This window comes from Trachurus japonicus, chromosome 13 (assembly GCF_045865225.1).
Source record: "Trachurus japonicus isolate A0001 chromosome 13, Traja_1.0".
Classification (NCBI taxonomy): Eukaryota; Metazoa; Chordata; class Actinopteri; order Carangiformes; family Carangidae; genus Trachurus; species Trachurus japonicus.
In genome coordinates this window covers 41,297,629-41,321,115 of record NC_140919.1, presented here as the reverse complement: position 1 = coordinate 41,321,115, position 23,487 = coordinate 41,297,629, and the positions used below count along the sequence as shown (strand labels likewise).

Below are 23,487 nucleotides of genomic sequence, written 5' to 3'. Positions count from 1 at the left end.
TGGTGTTAAGTTCCCCTTTATTTGCATCTAGAGATCCACATAAAAGTCTGTGAGAACCTGCACAGAGTGGGGGGGGTTGCTATGGTAACCACAATTCTTAGGAGCTGATCCGCACCACACAACTCCCAAAACTCAGCTGCACATTGTCCAAAGTCAAACAGAACCACTACTCAAAGTCTAAAAGCTGCACTGGAACAGGTTCTGATGTGCTGTTGGGCTGCAGCCGACCTGTTTCTGTCCCCGTGGTTCTCCATCACCTGTCAATAACCGGCCAAATAAAGTTTCTGCTTTAGTATCAACTGAAGGAATATAAAGGTCTCAAAACCAGGTTATGATACCTACAGAACTCAGATTTGGTTTGTGGGCCGTGGGCTCTAGGTGTCAGTTTTGCCTACATAAAAATGTAGGCTACTTCTTTATGTGCGTGGAGCTGAAAAGGTAAAGGACGAGAAAAAATAAGTTGATTAAGAGGAAGGAAGGAAGGAAGGAAGGAAGGGAAGGGAAGGGAAGGGAAGGGAAGGAGGAGAAGAAAGCAGAGTGGAAGACCAGATGAGGAATCGTAGGAAGTAAGAGGAGAGGAGAAGCTGATGCAGTCAAAATAAGTCCCATTAGAGGTTTAATAGAAACCAGATGAGCAGCTCTACTTACACAGCGCGCACACACACACACACACAGACACACACACACACACACACACACACTAACAGATTGCGAAAGAGAAGACCATAAAAGTAGCCAACCAATTCAAAAACTATGTCAGAGAGACAATAGTAAGAGCTGCTGGATATCCTGAAATGTGAATGACAATCCCACTGAACATTACTGAGCGTCATATCAATAATTAACTAATGAAATCATTACATTTGTGGTGAGTGTTTTCACTGTCCAAGCAAGACAAACACATAAACATGCAGGAAGAGTTGAACACATTGTTTGGAAACAAGGGGCGGAGTGTAACTAAATCAGGATAAAATAGAACCAGACAAAAATGTGTTTAAGAATGAGGGGCAGCGCTGTCCGCATACTTCTGGACATAGTTATGTCCTCATATAACTGCAGAGGGGATGTTCATGTTGGAATAATATTTATTATATTGCAAACATATGTCAGTCCTTTCAGCAACAGTCGTAAAATTATTAGGCCGATACATAATTGTAATATTTCCCAGAGTAATATGAGTTAAAGTACACGTAACCCCTGTCCTCCTCCCTGTGAGTGATGGAGGGATGACTGCTATCTCTGTTTCAAGAGAAAAAACAACAACTTACTCACTGCACACCCCACGGTCGGTGTGTGTGTGTGTGTGTGTGTGTGTGTGTGTGTGTGTGTGTGTGTGTGTGTGTGTGTGTGTGTGTGTGTGTGTGTGTGTGTGTGTGTGTAGTTCCATATGTGGGAAGTGAGCTAATATCAGAGTCTTCAGGGTCTAATTTTAGTGCTGCGTTTTATTGCAACACCAAGGACAAAGTGAGTGCACACAGTCTTCTCTCTCATTCTCCCTCCCTCTCTCTCTCTCTCTCTCTCTCTCTCTCACACACACACACACACACACACACACACACACACGTAGACAGAGCCCAGATGTTTCCCTTCAGATGAGTCCAGGGAGAGTGAAGCCAGGTCACAGCAGCCAGCTGTGCCGAAACTATGACACCAAAAAAAAAAAAAAGAAAGCGAGCCCGTCATGTTCCACGGGCTGATGAGTTCAACTGGCTGCACCAGATTTATGTGAAAACTACATCACCCAGCAGCTGGGACGCAACGCAGTTAAAGGGACAGTCACACTCTTTTTGTTCTGTGGCCTTCCTTCTCCAGATTGGGGTCAGTCTGTGTCCGGCTGAGCTGAGCACAGAAACACATTCCTTTGCCATGACTGTGTGTTGTGTGTGTGTGGTCGGTTTAAATTTCTCATTTTTGGGGGGTCACACTGTTGATGGGGTTCAAGCCCAACAATAATAAATGTATTATTTGGCCTCTATATTGTTACAGGTCCGTTCTGAGACACCAAGTCTTGCATTGACTTTAACGAATTTATTGTTTTACTTGATATTATTATACCATCTTTTTACATTCTCACTGTTTTATTATTACTTATTTATTGTTTTATTATTATCATTCTACACTTTAACGTGTTTTTTATTTAGTTATTTATGTATTTATTTCTTCTCCTATTGATACTTATTTTATCCTGTTTTCTTTTTATCCTTTCTTATATCTATGATTTTACTTCTTTAATATGCCCCCGTTTTATTTATTTTCTATTACACAAGACTCTTTTACCGCCAGTTCTCCCCATATCACTGTTATGTCAGTCTCTACTTTAGTTAAAGCAGAAGTCAGGTGAATGTTTGTGTTAATATAAGTCTAAAATAGTTCTATCTTCCGACAGCAATCACTTACATAGAGTGTTTGGTCTGAAACACGGGTCTGTCAGTCACTCTGCTCTGCTCTGAGCCCAGGAGAAAACTTTCCTTGTATCCTACAACCTTTATCCAATGAGGAGAGAGAACGGCATAAAGGGGCAGTCCTCTCTGTGTGTGCAGCCAAGGGATGCGCCTGAATGTGGTGACGTAGGGACGAGGGCGGGGACTGCTAACTCCATCGGCTGACAAGAAGTTAGCCAAAACCACCGAATCGCTTACTTCTGCTTTAATGGTAGTTGGGGTGGTGGGGGGATTGTGGGTGGATTAGGGTGTTTTTTTTATTATGTATTGAATTTTAAATTGTCAGAAAAGTGCCATAGAAACAAGGTTTGATTGGTTGATCCATTGATTGATAAACCACCCCTGCTGTTATAAAACTAAACTAGCTCCTGCACCTCTTTTAGAAACGAGTAGAGTTCAGTAGCCGTTCCTCAAGAAGGACAGAAACAGCAGAGACTCTGAGAGTGATTTAATCTGCTGACCGTCCCTCACAACTGTGGCAGCAGCTGCACGTCTGACAGGCTGAACACCGGCTGACAGTCGGCACAGTGGATCCTGCCAAAATATTTGTGGAGGGGGGGGGAGCTGAAGTGAAAAATGGCCACGGGTGACTGATGAGTGAGTCCACCTCCATCAGCCTGACCCTCCGTACCTGAACGCCCCCCGTCCTCCGTCCTCTGAGGCATGTGGAGCGACAGAAAACCTCTGTGATCATCCAGCTCGTTGTTTTTGGGGGTGGGTGCAGGGGGCTCACATGTCGTCACATGCAACTTTGCCAAGACTCCACACACACACACACACACAGCTGTTTCCCCCCCAACTACCCACACTGCATATTTAAAATGTTCTGGCTGGGAGTGTGGCGGAGAGGAGAACACAGTCTTTAAGTCCCTTAGCTGAAATATCCCCTGACTTGGAGTTCTCTATGTGGAATATGAATGTTTTTCTGTTATCTGTGTTGAATTTATTTTCCTTTTTTGTGTATGTGTAATCCAATAAATCAGCTTTAAAGGTACAATATGTAAGAAATCTAAAGCAACTGGCTGTAAAATCATCCTAATATGTCACAGAGACTCAGGAATAATGATAACATACTGAACTCACCAACAACAATAGTAGGCTACAGCCAGAATATTTGCATTAAAACATTTTTTTTGCAGGCCGCAAATCATGTTTATGTTTTGAATTTACGTGTTGACACCCAGCGCTCTCTCCCAATTACAGCATCAGTGGCATTTCAGCTTCCGGGTTGCCAGTTAAGCTTCCACTTAGGGAAACAACGCGCTGCTGTGTTCTGAATTTGACTGCAGCAACAATTTTGGCCACATTCTTACATACCGCTCCTTTAAATTACATTTTTGTTATTTATTCTTATTTCATATTTATATGTATTATTATTTCCTTTCCTTAATGCCATTTGTTAAAACACATGTCACCTCTCTGTTGAAACCAGTTCATAGTGTGCGTGTGCTTTTACAGGGTCATTGTCATTGTCACGGTGCTGAACACTGGTCACTGCCGCCCTCTGCTGGTTCAACCACACAACAACAAGTCTACACTTTGTTGTTGTTTGTTCATCAAACTCTTTGTGTTTCTGACCAAATCACAATTCAACATGTAGGAGAAGGTCTGGTTTATTCCAGCTTTAATATCAGAAGATCTCCTCATATTTTACCCTTTATAACAGTCAATGCAACATAATACACATTAAAGGGATATTTCCACATTTTGGCAAATTCGCCTATTGCTATAATCCCTGTAGTTTACGAAGGAGTATTAGGGCCAGCCAAAAAAAAAAAAAAAAGCCAACCCAAAAAAAAAAAAATCCGGCACAAGAAAAAAAAAAAAAGGCAGAGTTTTTGTTTTTTTCTTGTGCCGGATTTTTTTTTTCTTACCTGACTTTTTTTTATTTGCTTGCTTCTTTCGCTTGCGCCAGATTTTTTTTGGGGGGGGGGCTGGCCCTAATACTCCGTTGTAGTAGTTTGTTGGTGCAAACTGTTTTTAGATCGGTGGACAAAGACGTGAGCTCTCCAAAACACTCTTATGACCTGCACATTCACCACGCTATGACATATTAATGGAATGTTGCGAGACAGCGTTGTTTTCGAGGTAAATACGTACCCGGACACGGCTGCTCAGCAGAGTGACTTGTGACAAAGTGAAAGTAGTTCTGAGTATTTGCTTCATGTGTCGTAATGTCGTAAGTTTGATGAGGGAAACACCGTGGAAATACCATGCGCCTCCGTTGTGTTAGCTGACCAGCTGGCGTCTCTGCCCCGCCAATCTAAAAACAGCTTGCACCGACAATTAAAGGTAATGAACCTACTCCTAAAAATAAAGGGATTGTGGCAATAGGCGAATTTGCCAAAATGTTCAAATATCCCCTTAATAGGACTGTAAATGCAATTAGATGAGTAATGATGAATAAACACTGAAATAACAGTAAGTCACACAGATTTATCAGGTTTAAGTCTTTGTAGTTATGGAGTTCAGGCTGTGGAGCAGAGCCCGTCTGGGACTCACTCCATTTGTTGAGTTCAACGATATATTTGAGGCTTCCAGTGTCCATGTACCTCCAGTCTTGTTGCTATACATGCACTGTGCCTGTCTCAGGAGTTTTACTTTGTTTTGTTTCAAGTATATGTCAAAATCACGTATTTGAAACAGTCGTTGGCGTCTGTGGTCAGACCTCAGGCTCGTGTTGCACAGAGGTTGTGTGTTGCATCACTTCCTCTGCTGCAGCCTGCTCCTGCTCCTGCTCCTCCTCCGCCGCCGCCGCCTCGATGGCGGTCTGTTTCTTCCTGCTGGAGGGCAGCCATGTTTGGACCGTGTGCCTGAACGGTGAGTAGAGGTAGAAGAAGAGCAGCGGGTCGAAGCAGAGGTGCAGCACGCTCAGCAGCAGCGTCGACTCCTTCCCCAGAAACAGCTGCCTCTTGGTCCGGCAGTCGGTGATGACTTGGGTCTGGGCCAGCGTGTACGGCGTGCGGACGGCGTGGTACGGAACGAAGCTGAGCATGTAGGCCAGCGCCACGGCCATCACGCTGCCCGCCACCCGCCGCGCGTCCACGCAGAGTTTGGGGTCGGAGCGACTGGCCATGAGTCTTTTGAGAGCCAGTCCGCTGGAGAGCAGCACGGCGGCCGAGGCGTTGAGGAACAGAGCCATGCAGAGGAACACGGTGAGGGTGTGCCAGTGGAGGCTGATGTCCTTCTTCAGGGACGAACAGCTGAGGTAACGCTTCGCCTGAGAACACAACCACAGCCGTACAGAATGTAGTCCAGTCATTTTAGGTCAAAAGGTTGAACAAACTGCAACAGAAGCACTCAACTCAACTGATTTTGTATCCTCAACATGTCCTGAGTGAGGGAAAAAAAGAAGCCCTGAAGAATCCCACTAGGGGAAAGTTTCGAAAAAGACCCAAATATAGCCTATTTATACGCCTATTAATTATTTTTCTCACGTGAATAGGGTAACATTTTTAACCTTTAGATATCTCCATGAAAATTACTGAGTTGATTACTTACATTAAAGCAGAAGTAAGCAGTATTTTCGTGTTAATCTAAGTCTTAAATAGTTGTATCTTCCGACAGCAATCACTTACATAGAGTGTTTGGTCTGAAACACGGGTCTGTCAGTCACTCTGCTCTGCTCTGAGCCCAGGAGAAAACTTTTCTCGTATCCTACAACCTTTATCCAATGAGGAGAGAGAACGGCATAAAGGGGCAGTCCTCTCTGTGTGTGCAGCCAAGGGATGCACGTGAATGTGGTGACGTAGGGACGAGGACCAATAGATCCATGACGAGGGCGAAGCTGTAACTTACGGTTTCAAAAGCCTGCCTGGAACGCAGCATTAGCCAAAACGACCGGATCGCTTACTTCTGCTTTACGACAAACAAAAAATGTATTACAAGTTTTTTGAAATTATTTGTTAACATGAGCAAATTTGCATACATTTGCATTAGGGCTGTCAAACGATTAATTTTTTTAATCGCGATTAATCGCATTTTTTCCATAGTTAACTCGCGATTAATCTCTATTAAAAATATTATATATGGCGCTTTGGACTTTCAACCCTCCAAAGTGTTATAATCTCTAGACAAACAACTTTTAGACCAGACCTAGCAGGCCTAGTACCTAATCATAACACATGATGCATGAAACTCACACAGAATTGAAACGAATTGCATCCAGTGGAAATTGCCCTTTACTTTGCTACGCCTCTGCCTGGCCATGTGCATTTGTTGACAACAGAAGCCGTCAAAAAATCAATACATCGCCACGTGCATTTGTTGACAACCGACGCTATCAAAAAAATCAATACATGGCCATGTGCATTTGTTGACAACAAAGGTCAAAAAATCAATGGATGGAGCTGTGGATATATGTTAGACTGTGTATATTTGTGTAGCAACCAACTTGAAGGTGGCTTACCGCCACCTACTGGACTGGAGGTCCCACACTCCAGTCCTCCAGTCCAGCAGACAGAGGACAAAATGGGCCGCGATTAACCGCGATTAAAAAATTTAATCGCGTTAATTTTTTTAATTAATCTAATCGCGATTAACGCGTTAACTCTGACAGCCCTAATTTGCATAAATTCCACCGTTTTGATGGCACATGTATATATATAAAGGTGCTGTGGTGGTACCGGCATGAAAACTGGAATGAGTTGACTCCATCGGTCAACAGACAAGAAACCACTTTAAATTTCAAGATGACTGCAATTTTTCAAGAGATAGCCACATCCTTAGTAGAGCAGGTATGAGCAAACAGTGCATAATCCAATTACGTATGGCTAATTTGCATACATACTGCTCGACTAAGGATGTGGCTATCTCTTGAAAAATTGCAGTCATCTTGAAATTTAAAGTGGTTTCTTGTCGGTTGACCGATGGAGTCGACTCAGTCCAATTTTCATGCTGGTACCACCACAGCACCTTTATATATACATGTGCTGTCAAAACGGTGGAATTTATGCAAATGTATGCAAATTTGCTCATGTTAACAAAGAATTTCAAAAAACTTGTAATACATTTTTTGTTTGTCTTAATGTAAGTAATCAACTCAGTAATTTTCATGGAGATATCTAAAGGTTAAAAAATTGACCCTATTCACATGAGAAAAATAATTAATAGGCGTATGAATGGGCTATATTTGGGTGTTTTTCGAAACTTTCCCCTGATTTGATTCTTCGGGGATTTTTTTCCCTCACTCAGGACATGTTGAGGATACAAAATCAGTTGAGTTTGCTTCTGTTGCAGTTTGTGCAACCTTTTTTCATGAAATGACTGGACTAATGGTGACGAATGTAGAACAGAATGCAGCTGAAGCAGCCACTCATAGTTGCAAGAGTTACCGTACCTTGACCTCCTGTATGGGCAGAAGCATGTTGGGCACCATGATGAGCAGCAGGAGAAGCCAGATGACCAGAGACAGCAGCCGGGCAAAGCCCACCTCCTGCAGCCGCAGAGAGCTCATGGTGTGGCAGTCCTGCAGGAGGAGAGACAGACACGTCAGCTCACAGTTACACCTGGTCTTGAACAGGGTTCCTAATGAGTCTGGACATCGGTGATGTTGAGTCAACCCCTCTCAGAAGGGTTTGCTTTATTGCAGGCCTGTTGGATTGGATTGCATTCAGTTGTGCAGATGTTCCAAATTAGTTAGCAATTAAATATCACGGTTTCCTGGGCTGCTCTAAGTTTCAGGAATCCTTAACCCTTGTGTGGCCTTCAGGGCTATAAGGCCACTAGAGAGCGCTATGAAAATTTCATTTCTATTTAATTGCCTGAAAAAGTCATATTTCGTATACAACTATTGCCTTTTTCAAATGAAATTGATGATTATACTTGAATTGCATATGGGTGTTTTCTTAAATTTTGCAACACTGCTGGGATTTGCATGTATATATGCCCCGCCCACCACAAGCCAGCACTATAGGACATGGGATACAAGGTGACAATATTGTGTTTTCTAGCACAATCATCAGATCCATACAAATGAAGTCTATGACATCATATATTCCAAAAAAGTACAAAAAAAATGTAATATATTTTAATAAGTTGGAGTGAAGTTCACAAGGTGAGACAGAATTTAGTGATAATCTTGCTACAATATGCTTAAAGTCAGTCAAACAATCTCAATGACTGGCGGTGTTTTTACAAACGAAGGGAGCACAAGGGTTAATGTGCTACCTCCAGTTGTGACTTTGAGCTGAAGAGTCAGTATAGATCGTATAACATCCTGTAAGTTGGAAGTGGAAGGACCGTAACTTGAGGGGATAGTTCAACATTTTGGCAAATTGGCCCATTGCCATAACCCCTATAGTCATAGCAGTAGGTTCGTTAACTTTATTTGTCGGTGCATGCTATTTTTAGAACGGCGGAGCAGAGCCGTGAGCTGCTCAGAGCTACGCTACGGAGGCTCATGGGATTTCTTGGTTTCCCTCATCAAATACACAACCCAACAACTCAAAAACGCTGTCATGGACAAGTTGTGAGCTGCACATTCACCACGCTATGAGATAATAATGGAACGTTACGAAACAGAGCCGTTTTCGGGGTAAATACAGGGTAAATGCAGAGTCTGCTTGCTGAAAAACTGTCCCTGAACGCAACGCGCATCAGCGGTTTTGCATGAATTTCCCTCTAAAACAACTCTGTGTAGTAACGTTCCGTTATTATCTCATAGCGTGGTGAATGTGCAGCTCACAATTTGTCCACGACAGCGTTTTTGAGTTGTTGGATTGTGTATTTGATGAGGGAAACCAAGAAATCCCATTAGCCTCCATAGCGTATCTCTGAGCAGCTCGCCGCTCCGCTCTGCCGTTCTAAAAACAGCTTACACCGACAATTAAAGGTAACGAACCTACTGCTCTGACTATAGCGATTATGGCAATGGGCCAATTTGCTAAAATGTTGAACTATCCCTTTAAAAACCAGGTGAGGCAGTCAGTGTGAAAAATGAATGGACCAGTGTTGCTGCTGAGTGGTACCTAGCTGTACCTGCAGGTAGCGGTCGGTGATGATGAGGGCCAGGAAGGCGATGGAGGCGTACAGGCTGATGTAGATGGTGACGGCGCTGGCCTGGCAGTGAAACACCATGAGGCTCCACGGCGCCGCGCCCACGTCCTTCACGATCTTAAAGGGCAGAGCGAGCAGCAGCAGCAGGTCGGCCACCAGCAGGTTGATCAGGTAGACGCTGGTGCTCTGCTGCTGCTGCACAGTCACAGGGCTCACGTTAATCTCCCTTCATCTGACACAAGACACTCACTTTATAACATCATCTCATTTGGAGCGTCTGAACTCACTCCAACTCACGTGAAATCATATCAGCTCACCACATCAAACCATTTCTCTTCATATTTTGGGGAATTATCAATTGCATCTCACATTACTTCTCAATTTTCCTCCTGATATAATATCCTCCTGAGACCATAGTCCAGGCAATCTAGCTCATTTTGGACACAAAAATAGAACTAATTGTAACAGAAGGTTTTTCACCATACATCATTTCTATGAGGTGTCCAGAACAACATACTAAAAGTCCTAAGAAATCCTAGTTGGGGAAATATGTTTAATTCTCATCATTATTTACTGCATAAAGTCTATGGTGCCGACAACAATACACCCCAATGGGGCTATTTTTTTTCTGAGAGAGAACACTCCTACCACAATGAAACTTTACACAATGAAAGTAGACATGAAAGGTAACATTTTTTGTATTACAAGTTTCTTGGAAAATTGAATTTTAATTTGCCAATGAGGAGGAGGAGTAAAGGAAAAAAAATAAGCCTATTCGGGTGTATTTTGGGCATATTTGATTAGTGTAAGGCTCATTTGCATATTCAAATTCATTTTAAAAGAAACTTGTAATACAAAAAATGTTACATTTCATGGATACTTTCATTGTGTAAAGTTTCATTGTGATAGCAGTAAAGGAAAAAAAATAGCCCCATTGGGGTGTGTTGTTGTCAGCACCATAGACTTATATACAGTAAATCAATGAGAATTAAACATATTTCCCCAACTAGGATTTCTTAGGACTTTTAGTATGTTGTTCTTGACACCTCATAGAAATGATGTATGGTGAAAAACATTCTGTTATAATTAGTCTGTCGGAAAACGCTATTTTGCCTGGACTACCAGGGAAAAAAAATTCTCAGGTTTTGATTTTTTCTTACATTAAGTAAGTGTTGGGGTGGTGAAGAACAAATTGCAAAGAAAAAATATGAAAACATGTTCACTGTAGTGAACAACATGGCTATGTTGTTCTCAATTGGCAATGTATTGACGCTTATGGAAAGACTAGAATTATCCAGTAAAGTACAGTAACACAAGAAAACTAATGTCAATTAAGAGATTTCGTTCTTATTTTTTTATCAACTACACTATTTACTTTTGTGATGTCATCATTAGACATTTGTCCTGAGATGGTATTTCACAGAGCATTCAGGCTTTTTAGAGACACAGAGAAACAATTCGCATCTTCTGCTCCCATGCTTGATACCATAACAAAAGGCTTGATGTCCATCCATGAACAGTTTTCATTGATTAATTATTATTTAGAGTCAAGAATAACATCATGGGACCACAGCTCTTTCATAAAATTGACTATTTTTCATATGAAATGTTATCAATCCTGCTCTGGAAAATCACTTAAATGTTGCTGAGATGTTTACTGAAAATAAACAAACAAACAAAAAAAGTTTAAAAAAAAAAAAAAAGATTCAAAATGTTTAAAATTGGCAATATCATACTCACATTTCCCATAAAATGTGGTTGTTGAGAGTTAAAACATGATGTGCACTACACAAATGTATCGCTATGTCTCAGGAGGATATGCCACGTAATATTGTCACTTCATCAAACTAAATTTATGCAAATACTCTCATCTCTTTCATCAGAAAATCATCTCTTCAGATGGATTAGTTCAGACTTAGTCATCTCATTCGGTCCTTATACTAATATTTACCTTCAAATCTACAGTCGGGTCATGTGACATCTACAGCAGGAAATGTTCAACTATGTTACTTCCTTCCCTTCTGTGTAGTTCTTCTTATATCAACATATACATCAACATCTATTGCACGTCTGTCCGTCCTGGGTGAGGGATCCCTCCTCTGTTGCTCACCCTGAGGTTTCTCAGATTATTCCCTGTTAAAAGGGTTTTCTATTAAGTTTTTCCTCAGTGGATGTGAGGGTCTAAGGGCAGAGGATGTTGTTGTGATGCCATGTAAAGCCCTTTGAGACAAACTGTTTGTAAAAATGGGCTATACAAATATAATTGCCTTGTCTTGCCTTTCCTAAATGGTGTTATATTGATACCTCATCAGTTCAGTCAACTTGTAAACCTACATTCATTTTTCCTGCTTCTAACACATCAACTCTGAAGACAACGTGTTCACTTACAGCTGCATCTCAATAAACCAGAATATCATGGAAAAGCTCATTTATGTCAGTCGTTCAATTCAAACAGTGGAACTCATATACTATATAGATTCATTACACACAGACTAAAATGTTTAATTTCTTAATTTCTTTTAATTGTAATGATTATGGTTTACATTTAATGAAAACCTAAAATTTAGTATATCAGATAATTAGACCATAGTGGAAAAAGCTCACTATTGTAACCTAATGGTGTCTCACTCTGAATCTAGCTTAAGATGAGCTTGAGTGAAAAAAGTGTTGCATTTATTTAAAGTGCAAGTAGATTATATTAAAGATGTGCAACAAAAGTGCATAATAAATGCTAGTTAAAGATCTAGGAAAGGATGATGAGCTCTATGAACAGAGGAGTTACCTTCGCTCTGGGGCTGCGGATGAAGGCCCACACCGACAGCAGGTTCCCCGGCAGACTGATGATGAGGAGGAGGATGTAGAGGACAGTGAAGGGGCCCATCTGGTCGTTGACGATACACTGCTCCCCCGTCTCAGCTCCCCCAGCACTGACGTTGGAGGACGGCGGCATCTTAAGGGCCTGAACTGCTCACCTGGTACTGAAAAACACAAAGTATAGAAGACATGTGTTAGTTTTACTGTTCAATTAGTTTGAATATTTAAAGCGATGTGGGAAGAAGAAACCCTCTTACTGTCGACGTAGTTTGAGGAAGTTTGTGTTGAGCAGCTGCTCTGCCTGTGGTCTGGGGGTCTGGTTTTCAGTGTTTCAGTACGCTGCACGATCAGAAACAGGAAGAGCCAAGATCTGTAGTAGGGTAAAGATGAAAGAATAACAGCTCTTATTAGTGCGTGCAGGAATACAGCCACTCACTCATTTCTAAAGAACTCTTTTGCCAACATGTGCAACATTTTTTTTTTAATTTAAGGAAAAAATGATCTTTTGTTTTGTTTTTGCAGAGGAGGGACTCACTCATTTTCCTCTTCGAAATAAACTACATTTTGCACGTGAGGGATCCCTACTGTGTTGCTCACCCTGAGGTTTCTCCAAATTTTTCCCCTAAGGGGTTTCCTGGGAGTTTTTCCTCTCTCTGCACTCCTCCCGTTAGCAACGCCAGCCCATAATAGCCCTGCCCAGAGATTTACAACATACAGTGTTGTGAACAGACCCAAAGAAACGGCCTATTTTCACGGCTTAAAAGAAGTTTTACCTGAAAAAAATACACAGTTCCATTGTTCACTATAATATAATTTTTTCCAGCCCCTCAAAGTGCAGGAAAAACACAGTTTTTATTTGGACCTAACCAACTGCTGATCGGCGGGCGCTAACCCTGGGCGGAGGGATACGTGAGTTGGTTCGGTCCAAATAAAAACTGTGTTTTTCCTGAACTTTGAGGGGCTGGAAAAATGATATTAATTAATATATATTTAAATAGATGTTTATGCCATATGTATATATGTTGTATGGACGTTTATGTAATGTATAACATATTTATATGGATATACTATATTATTAGCAATAATATTAAAATATATAAAACGTGAAAAGAGGTAGGAAAGTGTATACTTCTTCCTACTCCTATTTCATACTTGTGTGCATACTATGATTTGATGATACTTTTATTATTTTGTTTAATTATTTTCTTTTAGACGTGTTCGAAATAAAGTCATTCATCATCATCATCATCGTCATGCCTGCTTGTTGAGGACTGAACTGATTTTTCAGGAGGTGGCAGACCGACAGCCAGGTGTGCTGAGGTGCTGCTGAGCAGGATGTGAAGCTAACAAATGCTGTGGTGAGTTGCCTGCACAACTGCCTGCAGCAGGAAACCACAAGGAAGCTCTGTGTATTCATTTGCGTTGAACAGCACTGCTTCTATTCAGCACAAACAGGATTCTCACAGCCGAGAGTCACAGTCAGAGGATTTAGATGTTTCAACAAGAACGACAAAAGGGAGCCCAAGTGTGAGGACCATTTCCTCCGCATTGATATTTTTAAGGTGGCAGACAGATCAGATGACACAGCGAGGGTGAGTCACACAGCGAGCTGTACAGATGAACCAATATAAACCTCCGGGCTTTTCAGAAAACAGATTTTAGATAACAAGTCAGAAGATGACAAAACAAGAAGTGAGAAGTTACGACTACACTCAGCAAAGTAAACTGTTAAGAGCTGGTATCTGCAGTTTCATGCAATAATACAACAACCTGTTGTCTGTCTCTGTATCTGTCTGTGGTCTGAGATCTGAGCCCTTCATTTGATGTACTAAACCTATAAAATAATAAGAGCATTCATCCACTTATCCTCATATCTTAAAAACATGGGGTGGAACTACAATAAGTGCAGATTTGCAGATTAACTGCAAATGATAGACGACAGTACCATTGAGGTAGTGTGCATTCACTTCAAAATTGTGCTACATAATGAGATTTTGATGTTTTATTTTACCTCATGCTTTTCATTCATTTTATCTGTTGCCTTTGTTTCTCTTCATCACTGTTTTTTTTTACTTTATTGCCTTTAGATGAGCTTTTATCTGACTTTTTTTCTCTTCTCTGGTCCGTGATTATTGCACAAGGCGGGAAAAACTGCAAAAACAGCTAAATCATTTGAAAGACCACCAACACTGCCATTGTTTCTGATTCAGATTTTTTTCTTAATTTATTGTAATGTAATTTATTGTATTGTAGCAAACTGCACCTATGACTGCCCAGGACAAATCTCCCCTCTTGGAGGCAATAATAAAGTTTATCTCATCTTTTCACAGAACTTTCAGACTGTTATTCAACACAGAGAGACAGAGACAGAGAGACAGAGGATAAAAAAGAAGTATACAGTTCATATCATCAGCGTGTGCATGGCGGTCAGATTGACCACAGCTCAGAGTAACACTCTGCTTTTAGTCTGAGTCCTGTTTTACACCCGCAACAAAACTAAACAACAAGCGCCTGCTGTGCTAGTTTTAAAATGACACTGTTGATATTTTCATGTTCAGCGCCGGTGTTCTTTAACACACGCTTGCTGAGTGAGCTAAAATGAGCTGCAGGTGTTAAAGTAGGCCACCAGAACACAGCCTGAGGTTGGAGGCTTGTTGGTGACATGTTGCGTCTCTGCAGAAGCGTCTGTCTGTCTGTCTACCTGCTCAGTCCTCCACACTGTTAAAAGAATAGTTCACCCAAAATTGAAATTATCATTATCTCCTCCCCCTCATGTGGACTAAGGGCTGGGAGAAGTTTCAGAGTCCTCCGTGGCTTCTCTGAGTTACAGGGGGTCTCGGCGTAGCAGTGCAAGTCCATATAACGGTTGCAAATGGATACCAACTGTCTTCGTAACAAAAAGACACACCAAAAAACATCCAGATACCTCCATGCTGCTCGTATGTAATGTCCATCTTGTATTGAAGCCCCGAAATGCGAAATTGTTCCGAAAAAAATGAAAAAAGTCTATATTTCAAGCTTGTTTTGTAGCGGAAGCTCCTCTTCCTGGTCCGTCCAAATCTCGCAAGATTTAGCATTTCGGGGCTTGAATACAAGAGGGACATTACATACAAGCAGCATGGAGGCATTTGGATGTTTTTTGGTGTGTCTTTTTGTTACAAAGAAAAGCGGTATCCATTTGCTACCGTCATATGGACATGCACTGCTGCACGGAGCCCCGCTGCAACTGAGAGAAGCCACGGAGGACTCTGAAACCTCTCCCAGCCCTTAGTCCACATGAGGGTGAGTAGATCATTTTGAGTGAACTATCCCTTTAACATTCCTTTAATTTGGTATCCTGACAAACTGAGGATGTATTTACTCTACTCATCATCGAGCAGGATGACTCACATCACCCATTCTGTATTTTTTTACACTGCCTATTAGGTTCAGGATTCATTTCAAGATTCTCGTCATCAGGCACCTGGTTACTTTCCGATCTTTTCCATCCCTAGCCAGCAACACCAGCAGGCCTCACAGGACCAGAACCTCCTGGTTGTCCCCCACTCTACATACTGTATGTCCACTCACTGGAAAGTTTGGCGTGTTTCAGAAATTCCAATGTGAAAGCAGAACTGAAACAAGTCATTAAAAAAACCTCTCTCAGCCCCCAGTGGAACTGAGTCCTCCTGGTCAGGTGTGGGAACGACCTTACAGTTACAATGTTAACGACCTTACAGTTACAATGTTATAGTTTTATTTTCTGCTCCATTAGAAATTTTAAAAATGAGATTAAGATCAAGACTTTATTGATCCCTTTTTGTTATCCATCATCACACCCAGGTACTTGTACGTGGACACGGTCTCCACATCTGTTCCTTGTATGGAGACAGGGACTGGTCTGGGCCTTCTGAAATCAAAGACCATTTCCTTGGTCCTTCCTTAGACCCAAATTTTAATGAAAGTCCTCAATGTCTCTGAACAGCTCTGGTCAACTGAATTCTATCACAGACAGTAGCAGAGATATCTGCAGCGTCATGTAAAACTTTATTTGTCCACATTTTTGCACGCACAATATTATATATACTGTATATTTCTCCATAACAACCAACTAACTCTCCATTATCCCTCACTTATTACTCAGCTTACAAGTGAAATAATTCATTTGAGACATAACGTTGATCGTCATTTATGCATCATTTAGCACATAAGTCTGGTCACTTCTCCACTGTTTTGCTAAGCCTCCTCCCGGTGGTGTGCATTTGTGTGTCTTTGTGTCGTAGTATCTGTCATAAACAAGAGATTATGGTTGGAAGCTCTGATCATGCTGGTTTGGTTTTCAGCCACAATGTGGAAGTGAGCCTCCACTCTCCCTGTAACAAGTCACAAGTCATTTATCTAACATCACAGTTAGTCTGAAGCTGTTTAATGACGGTAAAAATGAAACATAAGATAAATATCCTGCATAGTTCCTCTTTAACTTCTTCTCCTCTGAAGCTCATGAGTATTGTAGTTTCTGAAGACACCCACCAATATGTCATCTTTACTGTCTGTTAGATATATTACATCCTTAAGGTGTTTTCCCAGTTACAACACAGTGCCAGAGTTGTGCAGCCTGCTCCTCCTGCCACATCATCAGCCTCATCCTCTCCACCTGGTGTTCCCACCTGAACCTCATCACCAGTCAAGCATACAAACAGTCCCACTGCAGCACACACACTACAGACGTCTGTCCCTGACCTTGAGTTTTGTGCTTCGGGCCCAGTTGTTCAAAGGTCATCTGATCGGATTTTGGATAATAGATTGGATCAAATCTTGATCAAAACCAAAAACGGATTCTGAGAGCGGATCAGATCTTGGTTTTCATCTGGATCAAACCTTCAGTTTGTGTTGTCCAAAACTTTTTAGTAGGATTGGGAAAACTTATTCTAATCCCAGCAGTCGGGTGGATTCAGGAACAAAATGTCATTTAAATTAAATAAAACTGGTCAAATAGACAATGTTTATAATGTAGTATATAGATTTATTGATTTATATTTCGCACCTAATTTGTGATTTTTCATAAACATACAAAATGAAACCACTACAAACAGTGGCCACAGAAATTACACTCTTACTGAAATCCCTGATAAAAGACATACATAGCCCACAATTTATATGCTCATTCCATTACAAAGAAATACATGAATAAAGGATATATCCTTCTTTTTTTTTTACATTAATGTACCAAATTTCATAAAACAAAATGACTTGGTAAATAACTGATAATCGATCACCAAGTACGTAGAGCTCTAACCTTATAACCCAAAGATGAAATTTTGCCAAATGTCAGTGCTGCAATCAATCTTTTCCTAGTCTCTACTGAGTCTTTTACCAGCTTGTTTAAAGATGTCTTCAAGAGAACTGCCGTTTTACATTTGGATATTCCACTTGTATTAACTCAAATATCAGCTTATGCCGTCCTATCAATGACCTATGGCTAAGCCACGCCCTCCCCTCCACTCACTGGACAAACAAATCAACATGCTGTGACAGGCACAAAAGCAGTTGTCACAGTACCAGACATTTCGCAGTAGACCATTGATCATTTTTGGCGAGATAAAGATCAGATGTCATCAGAAGTTACCAAAATGAGCAAGGGATATTAATCATTTTATTGTGGAGAAAGTCGATGAAAAGTTTCAGTTAGAAGCAAAAATGTACAGGCCCTAGTGCAACCATGATAAACTGCATGTCTCCGTCGGTCATTTCAGATTCAACAACCCTGCCCTGTTGGTGGTGAGTGCGCATATGAATTAGCTGTTGTCTAGTCTTGATGTCTGACCTTGTTGTCTTATTCTGGCAAAATGTCACGGCGGCAGAGTGTCCTGCTGAAAGCTGAGACAACAACGGGGCTGGACCGGTCGTCTGAGCTGCTGCTGCAATAAACACCCCGGGCCACCACACCAAGGTCTGCTCTGAATCCATACATGTTCATGGGCGGGAGGAGTGTATTTTCAAAACTTTTGGGATTCCCCAAAAAACTTTTATCTTCACTTTAGCTTCTCAACCTAACGTTAGCCAGAGCTAACACCAGAGTCACACACACCAGTGTTTCCCATTTCATTCCCCGCCGCCATGGTCTTTTAAAATCCTGTGGGAAACACTGCACACCCTTGAACCGCTGTCATCAATGCCAATATCTATTCACATGAAAAATGTCATGTTTCTGCCTTCAGATGATGTTATTTCATGTACTACTACTCATGTAGTTATCTCTGGGTTTACTGATAAGTGTCTGTGCTGTTAGCAGCTACCCATCATGATAGCTGGCAGGCTGAGCTTCAGTAACATCGCCTGCTGGCTCCCATTGGTCCAGCCTCTCAGGATACCTCGTGTCTGAGTGAGAAAAGCTCATAAAACCAAGCAAAACTAACTTTTTCTAATTCATTTCACTGGACATCCAGGCAGAATGTCCAAATGGGAATGCCTATACGCAGTGTGAGGGTGGGGGCTTAGCCATAGGTCAATTGTAGGAGTATCAATCCATTTAGGCAGTATGTTTTTCCGGGCAGCAAATGTAAGAATATTGAACAGACTACTTCGATGAGAACCTTTGATGTGGGGGCTGGCTAAGCCCAGGAGCAGAACCTGAGGTCCAGAGTCAAGGTTAGGGTTGCCAACCGTCCCTTAAAATACAAAATTGTCCCATATTTGGAAACTAAAAGACGTGTCCCTTATTGAACAGATAAGGAATGTATTTTGTCCTGTGTTTTTGAAGATAAAATTTTATTATTAATTTACAGGCCGCTATTTACGTGATAATGTTAAGAAATAGCCTAGAAATGACTGTCAATTTCATAGTAATGTCATGTTTTTCATAAAGGCAAAGATTACACATGCTTTTCATGCTTTTCATTTCTTGGGAAAGACCAGAATTTTTCACTACGAGTCCTTGCAATTGATCGTTATGTCTGGGCTATTTCTTGACATTACTATGAAATCGACCGTTTTTTTCTAGGCTATTTCTAGACATTACCACGTAATCAGCAGCCGGTTCTCATTGACGAATGAGGCATCAGTTCACTCGGCCTACTCCCCACTCATAAATATTATTATTTGTAAGCTATGATAAAAGTTAAAGTTCATCATATTTAAGACTCATTCAAACAGTGATGTAGTACAAACAATCTTAACTATTTCATGTAGAGCTAATGAAATAATAATTATTAAAATTATGTTATATATTAAACCCCTTACTCTCCCACCCCATGGCCAGTGCCCTGTGTCCCTTATTTCTACTTCAAGAAGTTGGCAACCGTAGTCAAGGTAGACATCGGAAATCAAATTGAGTTTGTCAATAATTTTATGAACATATAACCAGACACAGTACCGGTTTCTCCCCACCTCCACATGTCTGTCAAACTTTGATTTGTCCTATGTTTCATAGAAATCTAAAAAAGCCAGATTTCTGCCCATGTTGTTTCATCCATTGTGAGACTGAGATCATTATTCCATGCCTCTGTGAAAACTTCTGTAAAAGTACAAATGATAGTTTTTCTATCGTGAGTGAAATGACCATTGTTCACCTCTTGACTGGCATCACAGAAAAGAGAAAGAAACCGATGAGTCATCTGTAGGTGGGTGAGGTTTCTAAAGGCAAACGAAACCAGACGACGTTAGGGAAACTGGTGAAAATGGTCCAGAATCACAAACTACACTATGGACTGAGAGCTGCTACTCTGAAAGTGGCTAGACCCCAACTGCTGCTGCTACACTCCCTTAACAGTCAAAGTGTGTGTGTGTGTGTGTTTGGCAGGGTTGGGAGGGTTACTTTAAAAATGTAATCCAGTACAGTTACAAGTTACCTGTTGAAAAATCTGATCAGTAACTTTTCTAAGTATCACAAATTTAAAGTAATGTACTGGATTACTTCAATACCAAACATGCCAGCACACATCAGTCAGCGTAGATTAGATCACTCCAAACAGGAAGTCAAACACACCCAGCAATCTGGTAAATTTGAAAATATAACACAAAGGATAAACTCCTGAGTGTTAAATCATCATTTTGTCAACATTAGTCACAGCCGCCGACACAAGCCAGCAGTCACCGGTCAGTCGGAGGGTCCTGAAGCCAACACGACGAGGAAGAAAAATAATAGTGGAGGTGGAAAAGCGCGACATTTTTTTTTTGAGAAAACATCCATCCCACAAGAACAAAAACAGAAAGTGAAAAAAATGAACGTTGACGAGCACATCGAGCTCAGAAAGACAAAGTGATCTGTTGTTTACATTTTATTCTCACTTTATACACAGCTGTTATCACGTTAGCTGGTTCTGCTCCGTGGTTTTGATCCGACAGTCGGAGCTGAACCACAACGGAGACCAACGGAGATCGGGCTACACACTGATGGAGGTCGTTTCACGTGTTGGTTTGTTGTGGTTTTGTGTTGTAAAGTGTGCACTGTGCATCTGTCTGCTCTACTACCCCCGTTTTTATCAAATATACCAGTGGCTAATCCGATTATCGTTTTTTTCTGTACTGTAACGGAATACAATTAGTCGTATCCTAATTACAGAACACCGTTACATGGAATCTGTTAGCCTCCTCCCCAAGCCTGCTGTTTGGTATAATAAGGTCACCCAACCAGGAAACACACATTAAATTTGAATCTTCCTGCCCAAAAGACCAAAGATCTTCCACAATACTTCAACCAGACTGTTATTTACTTAAGTACTGTACAAACTACCAGCAGAACTGAGATCAGCCCCAACTGTCAGCACTTTTAAATCCAGGTTAAAAACATTTCTCTTTTCACGCGCTTATAGCTGAGAACTTAAAACTTTATCTATTTTCTTTTATTTGCTCTTGCTTTTAACTCTGTTTTTAGTGTTTTGTTTGTTTCTATTCTGTCTTATGCTTCTTCTTTTTTTTTTAATGTTTTGTCTTCATGTAAAGCACATTGAGTTGCCTTGGTATGAAATGCGCTATACTATATAAATAAAGATGCCTTGCCTTGCCTTGCCTTAAGTCTTTTAAAGAGGAACACACTGAGCTGAACCAGAGCAGGCGGAGGATGATGGAGTCGGGAGCTCAGCGTGGTGAGATGATCAGTGTGGACAGCTGAAGATGAACCTGAAGCAGCTCTTACCTCCTGTGCCGTCCTCTCCCGGGTCCTGTGCTCTCTCTCCGACCGGCTGCTGCTTCTCCAGGTTCTGCTCAGATGCTCCAACTGTTTGTCAGTGAGCTCATGTGCTCAGAGCTGCGGAAGCTACACAAAGGTGTTTTCCTGTTATCAGACCACAGACCACACTTCCCTAACGCACACACACACACACACACACACGCATGTGCAAACATATACAAACGTATGCAGAGCTTTTCAGCAACTGACTCATACGTCAGGTTGGTTTCAGCGATGAGGAAAGTGTCTGGTTTATCACTCGTCCATAGATGTGAATGTCACTTGAATATCAGTTACCTGTGTGGGTGTGTGAGTGAGTGATCATGATAAAGAGTGGGAGGGTAGATAACACAGACTTTAACACTTACACACACTCTAATGCCTCTTTAAATGGTGTTGTGTAGCATGGTGAGTAATGCAGCCTACTCCATTACTATCACTGGCTCCTGAAAACAAGAACCAACAAATACTCAAGAACTGGTGTTTGATGACAGATTGACCTTCAGTGGAAATTCAGATGTGACTCAGCAGCTGTCTGTACTGCTTTGACATTTTATTCCTGTTTTTTTTTTTTCTCATCTTTCTCATTTACTCATAACTAAGCCTTATGGAGGCCTGGGACAGTACATTCATGAAGAACTGATGGGTAAGTCCCTAAACATCACTGAATAGAAACAAAAGAGTTCACTAGATGAGGAAGTAAGAAAAGGAAAAAGTTAGAAAGGCTAATAAAGAGGAGTGAAGTTGACGTTAGGTCACATGAGTGCCTGTGCCTTGATGGACTTTGGTATTACTGGTCTACATGGGAAAGTATGATTCTTAATTAAATTTAGAATAGGCTAGAAAGTCTTTATTTTATTACGAAATACAATGACATTAAGGGCCGGATCTACTGAGAGCCCAGATAACGGGCGCTAAATTGCGTGCTCCTAGTAAAATTTTGTGTGTTTGGTTAGCGTACGCAAAATAGGTATTTAAATAAGGGTTTTGCGCATGGTAATCGTTTCCGCCATGGAGAGTGTGGACAGAGAGCTGGATGGACACAAACGCAGAATGAAAATGTGATCCGATGGATTGAGGGACAAATAAATGGGGGAGACTATCTATGTGATTGGTAAAACAAGAAGAGAACAAAATAAATTTTGGTTTATCATAAAACCTGGGAGTATTTCAGGAGTATGGAGCGATGAGGTGAAAATCGAAACCATTTTACCATATATCTGCTGTTTCCTTCTCCTTCATTGGTTTATTTATGAAAGCGAAACTTACAAAACGTGCTCTCTGGTTGGCTGGATTTTCTGTTCGGGTTGCATGGCGTACGCAAGATGGCGACATACAAGCAAGACCTTTGCTACAAGGCTTCAAAAACCGAACAGATTTTATTTTATAGCGATTATACACTTACAATATATTTAGATTTTGTCAGTAAACCTTGCCAGTTCTTGCACACTGGACCTTTAAGTTCCTACAGTGGAAAATGAGGCTGAGTGAGCCTTCCTCCTCTTCAGTTGTGTGACCAGCTCTGTTTGTTGCATTGACATTTATGCAAACCCTCATTATGACATAAAATCCTCTACATATATATGTACAGTATTTTACAGTAATTAATTATATTAAAGTACATTATATTGTTTGCTTCACTTAAAAAAAAGATCTGCTGCAGGCAGTGGTGGAGTGATGACTCTGTAAAAGCAAGAAGCTTGTGGCCGTGTGGTGACAGTTCTCTGTTTTGTCCATTAGGTGCCACTGTTGTATTTTATACTGGCCATAATCATAGCCTCAATAAGTAAATTCATCTGATATCCTGGACGTGTGTTCCTTTTCTTGAGGATTACGGTCAGCTGGCTGAGAAAAAAGAAAGAAAGAAGGGAACAAAGAGTCCTCAAAACTCATGTTTGAAGTTAATCCCTGATCTATAACATATACATATGGTCCACACAGAATGTATCTGTACATTTTGTGAAGTCAGAACATTAGGTCTGTGATACTAATTCAATATCCAACATTGTTTCACATATAAGCAGACCTTCATTTAAAAAATAAAATAAAATCTTGAATTTTACACAACTATAAATACGAGTGCTTCCTGTT

At 41.1% G+C, this 23,487-nt stretch overlaps 1 protein-coding gene across 1 annotated transcript; it reads right to left on the bottom strand.

Annotated features, from left to right (window-relative positions):
- Positions 1-5,103: 5,103 nt before the first annotated feature.
- On the bottom strand, positions 5,104-21,502 carry gpr171 (G protein-coupled receptor 171). Its single transcript, XM_085796721.1, has 6 exons — positions 21,364-21,502; positions 12,509-12,621; positions 12,220-12,415; positions 9,420-9,632; positions 7,780-7,908; positions 5,104-5,661 (listed from the first exon to the last, which is right to left on the bottom strand). Exons 3-6 carry the CDS (start codon positions 12,385-12,387, stop codon positions 5,104-5,106), a joined length of 1,068 nt encoding a protein of 355 aa, XP_085652847.1. The 5' UTR covers positions 12,388-12,415; positions 12,509-12,621; positions 21,364-21,502.
- Between the last annotated feature and the right edge of the window lie 1,985 nt (positions 21,503-23,487).

Coding starts and splice junctions, on each gene's coding strand:
- gpr171 (XM_085796721.1), bottom strand. CDS start 12,387: ATGCCGCCGTCCTCCAACGTCAGTGCTGGGGGAGCTGAGACGGGGGAG. Junction 9,633..12,219: donor TCCGCAGCCCCAGAGCGAAG/GTAACTCCTCTG, acceptor GTGACTGTGCAG/CAGCAGCAGAGCACCAGCGT. Junction 5,662..7,779: donor TGCCCATACAGGAGGTCAAG/GTACGGTAACTC, acceptor TTGTGTTCTCAG/GCGAAGCGTTACCTCAGCTG.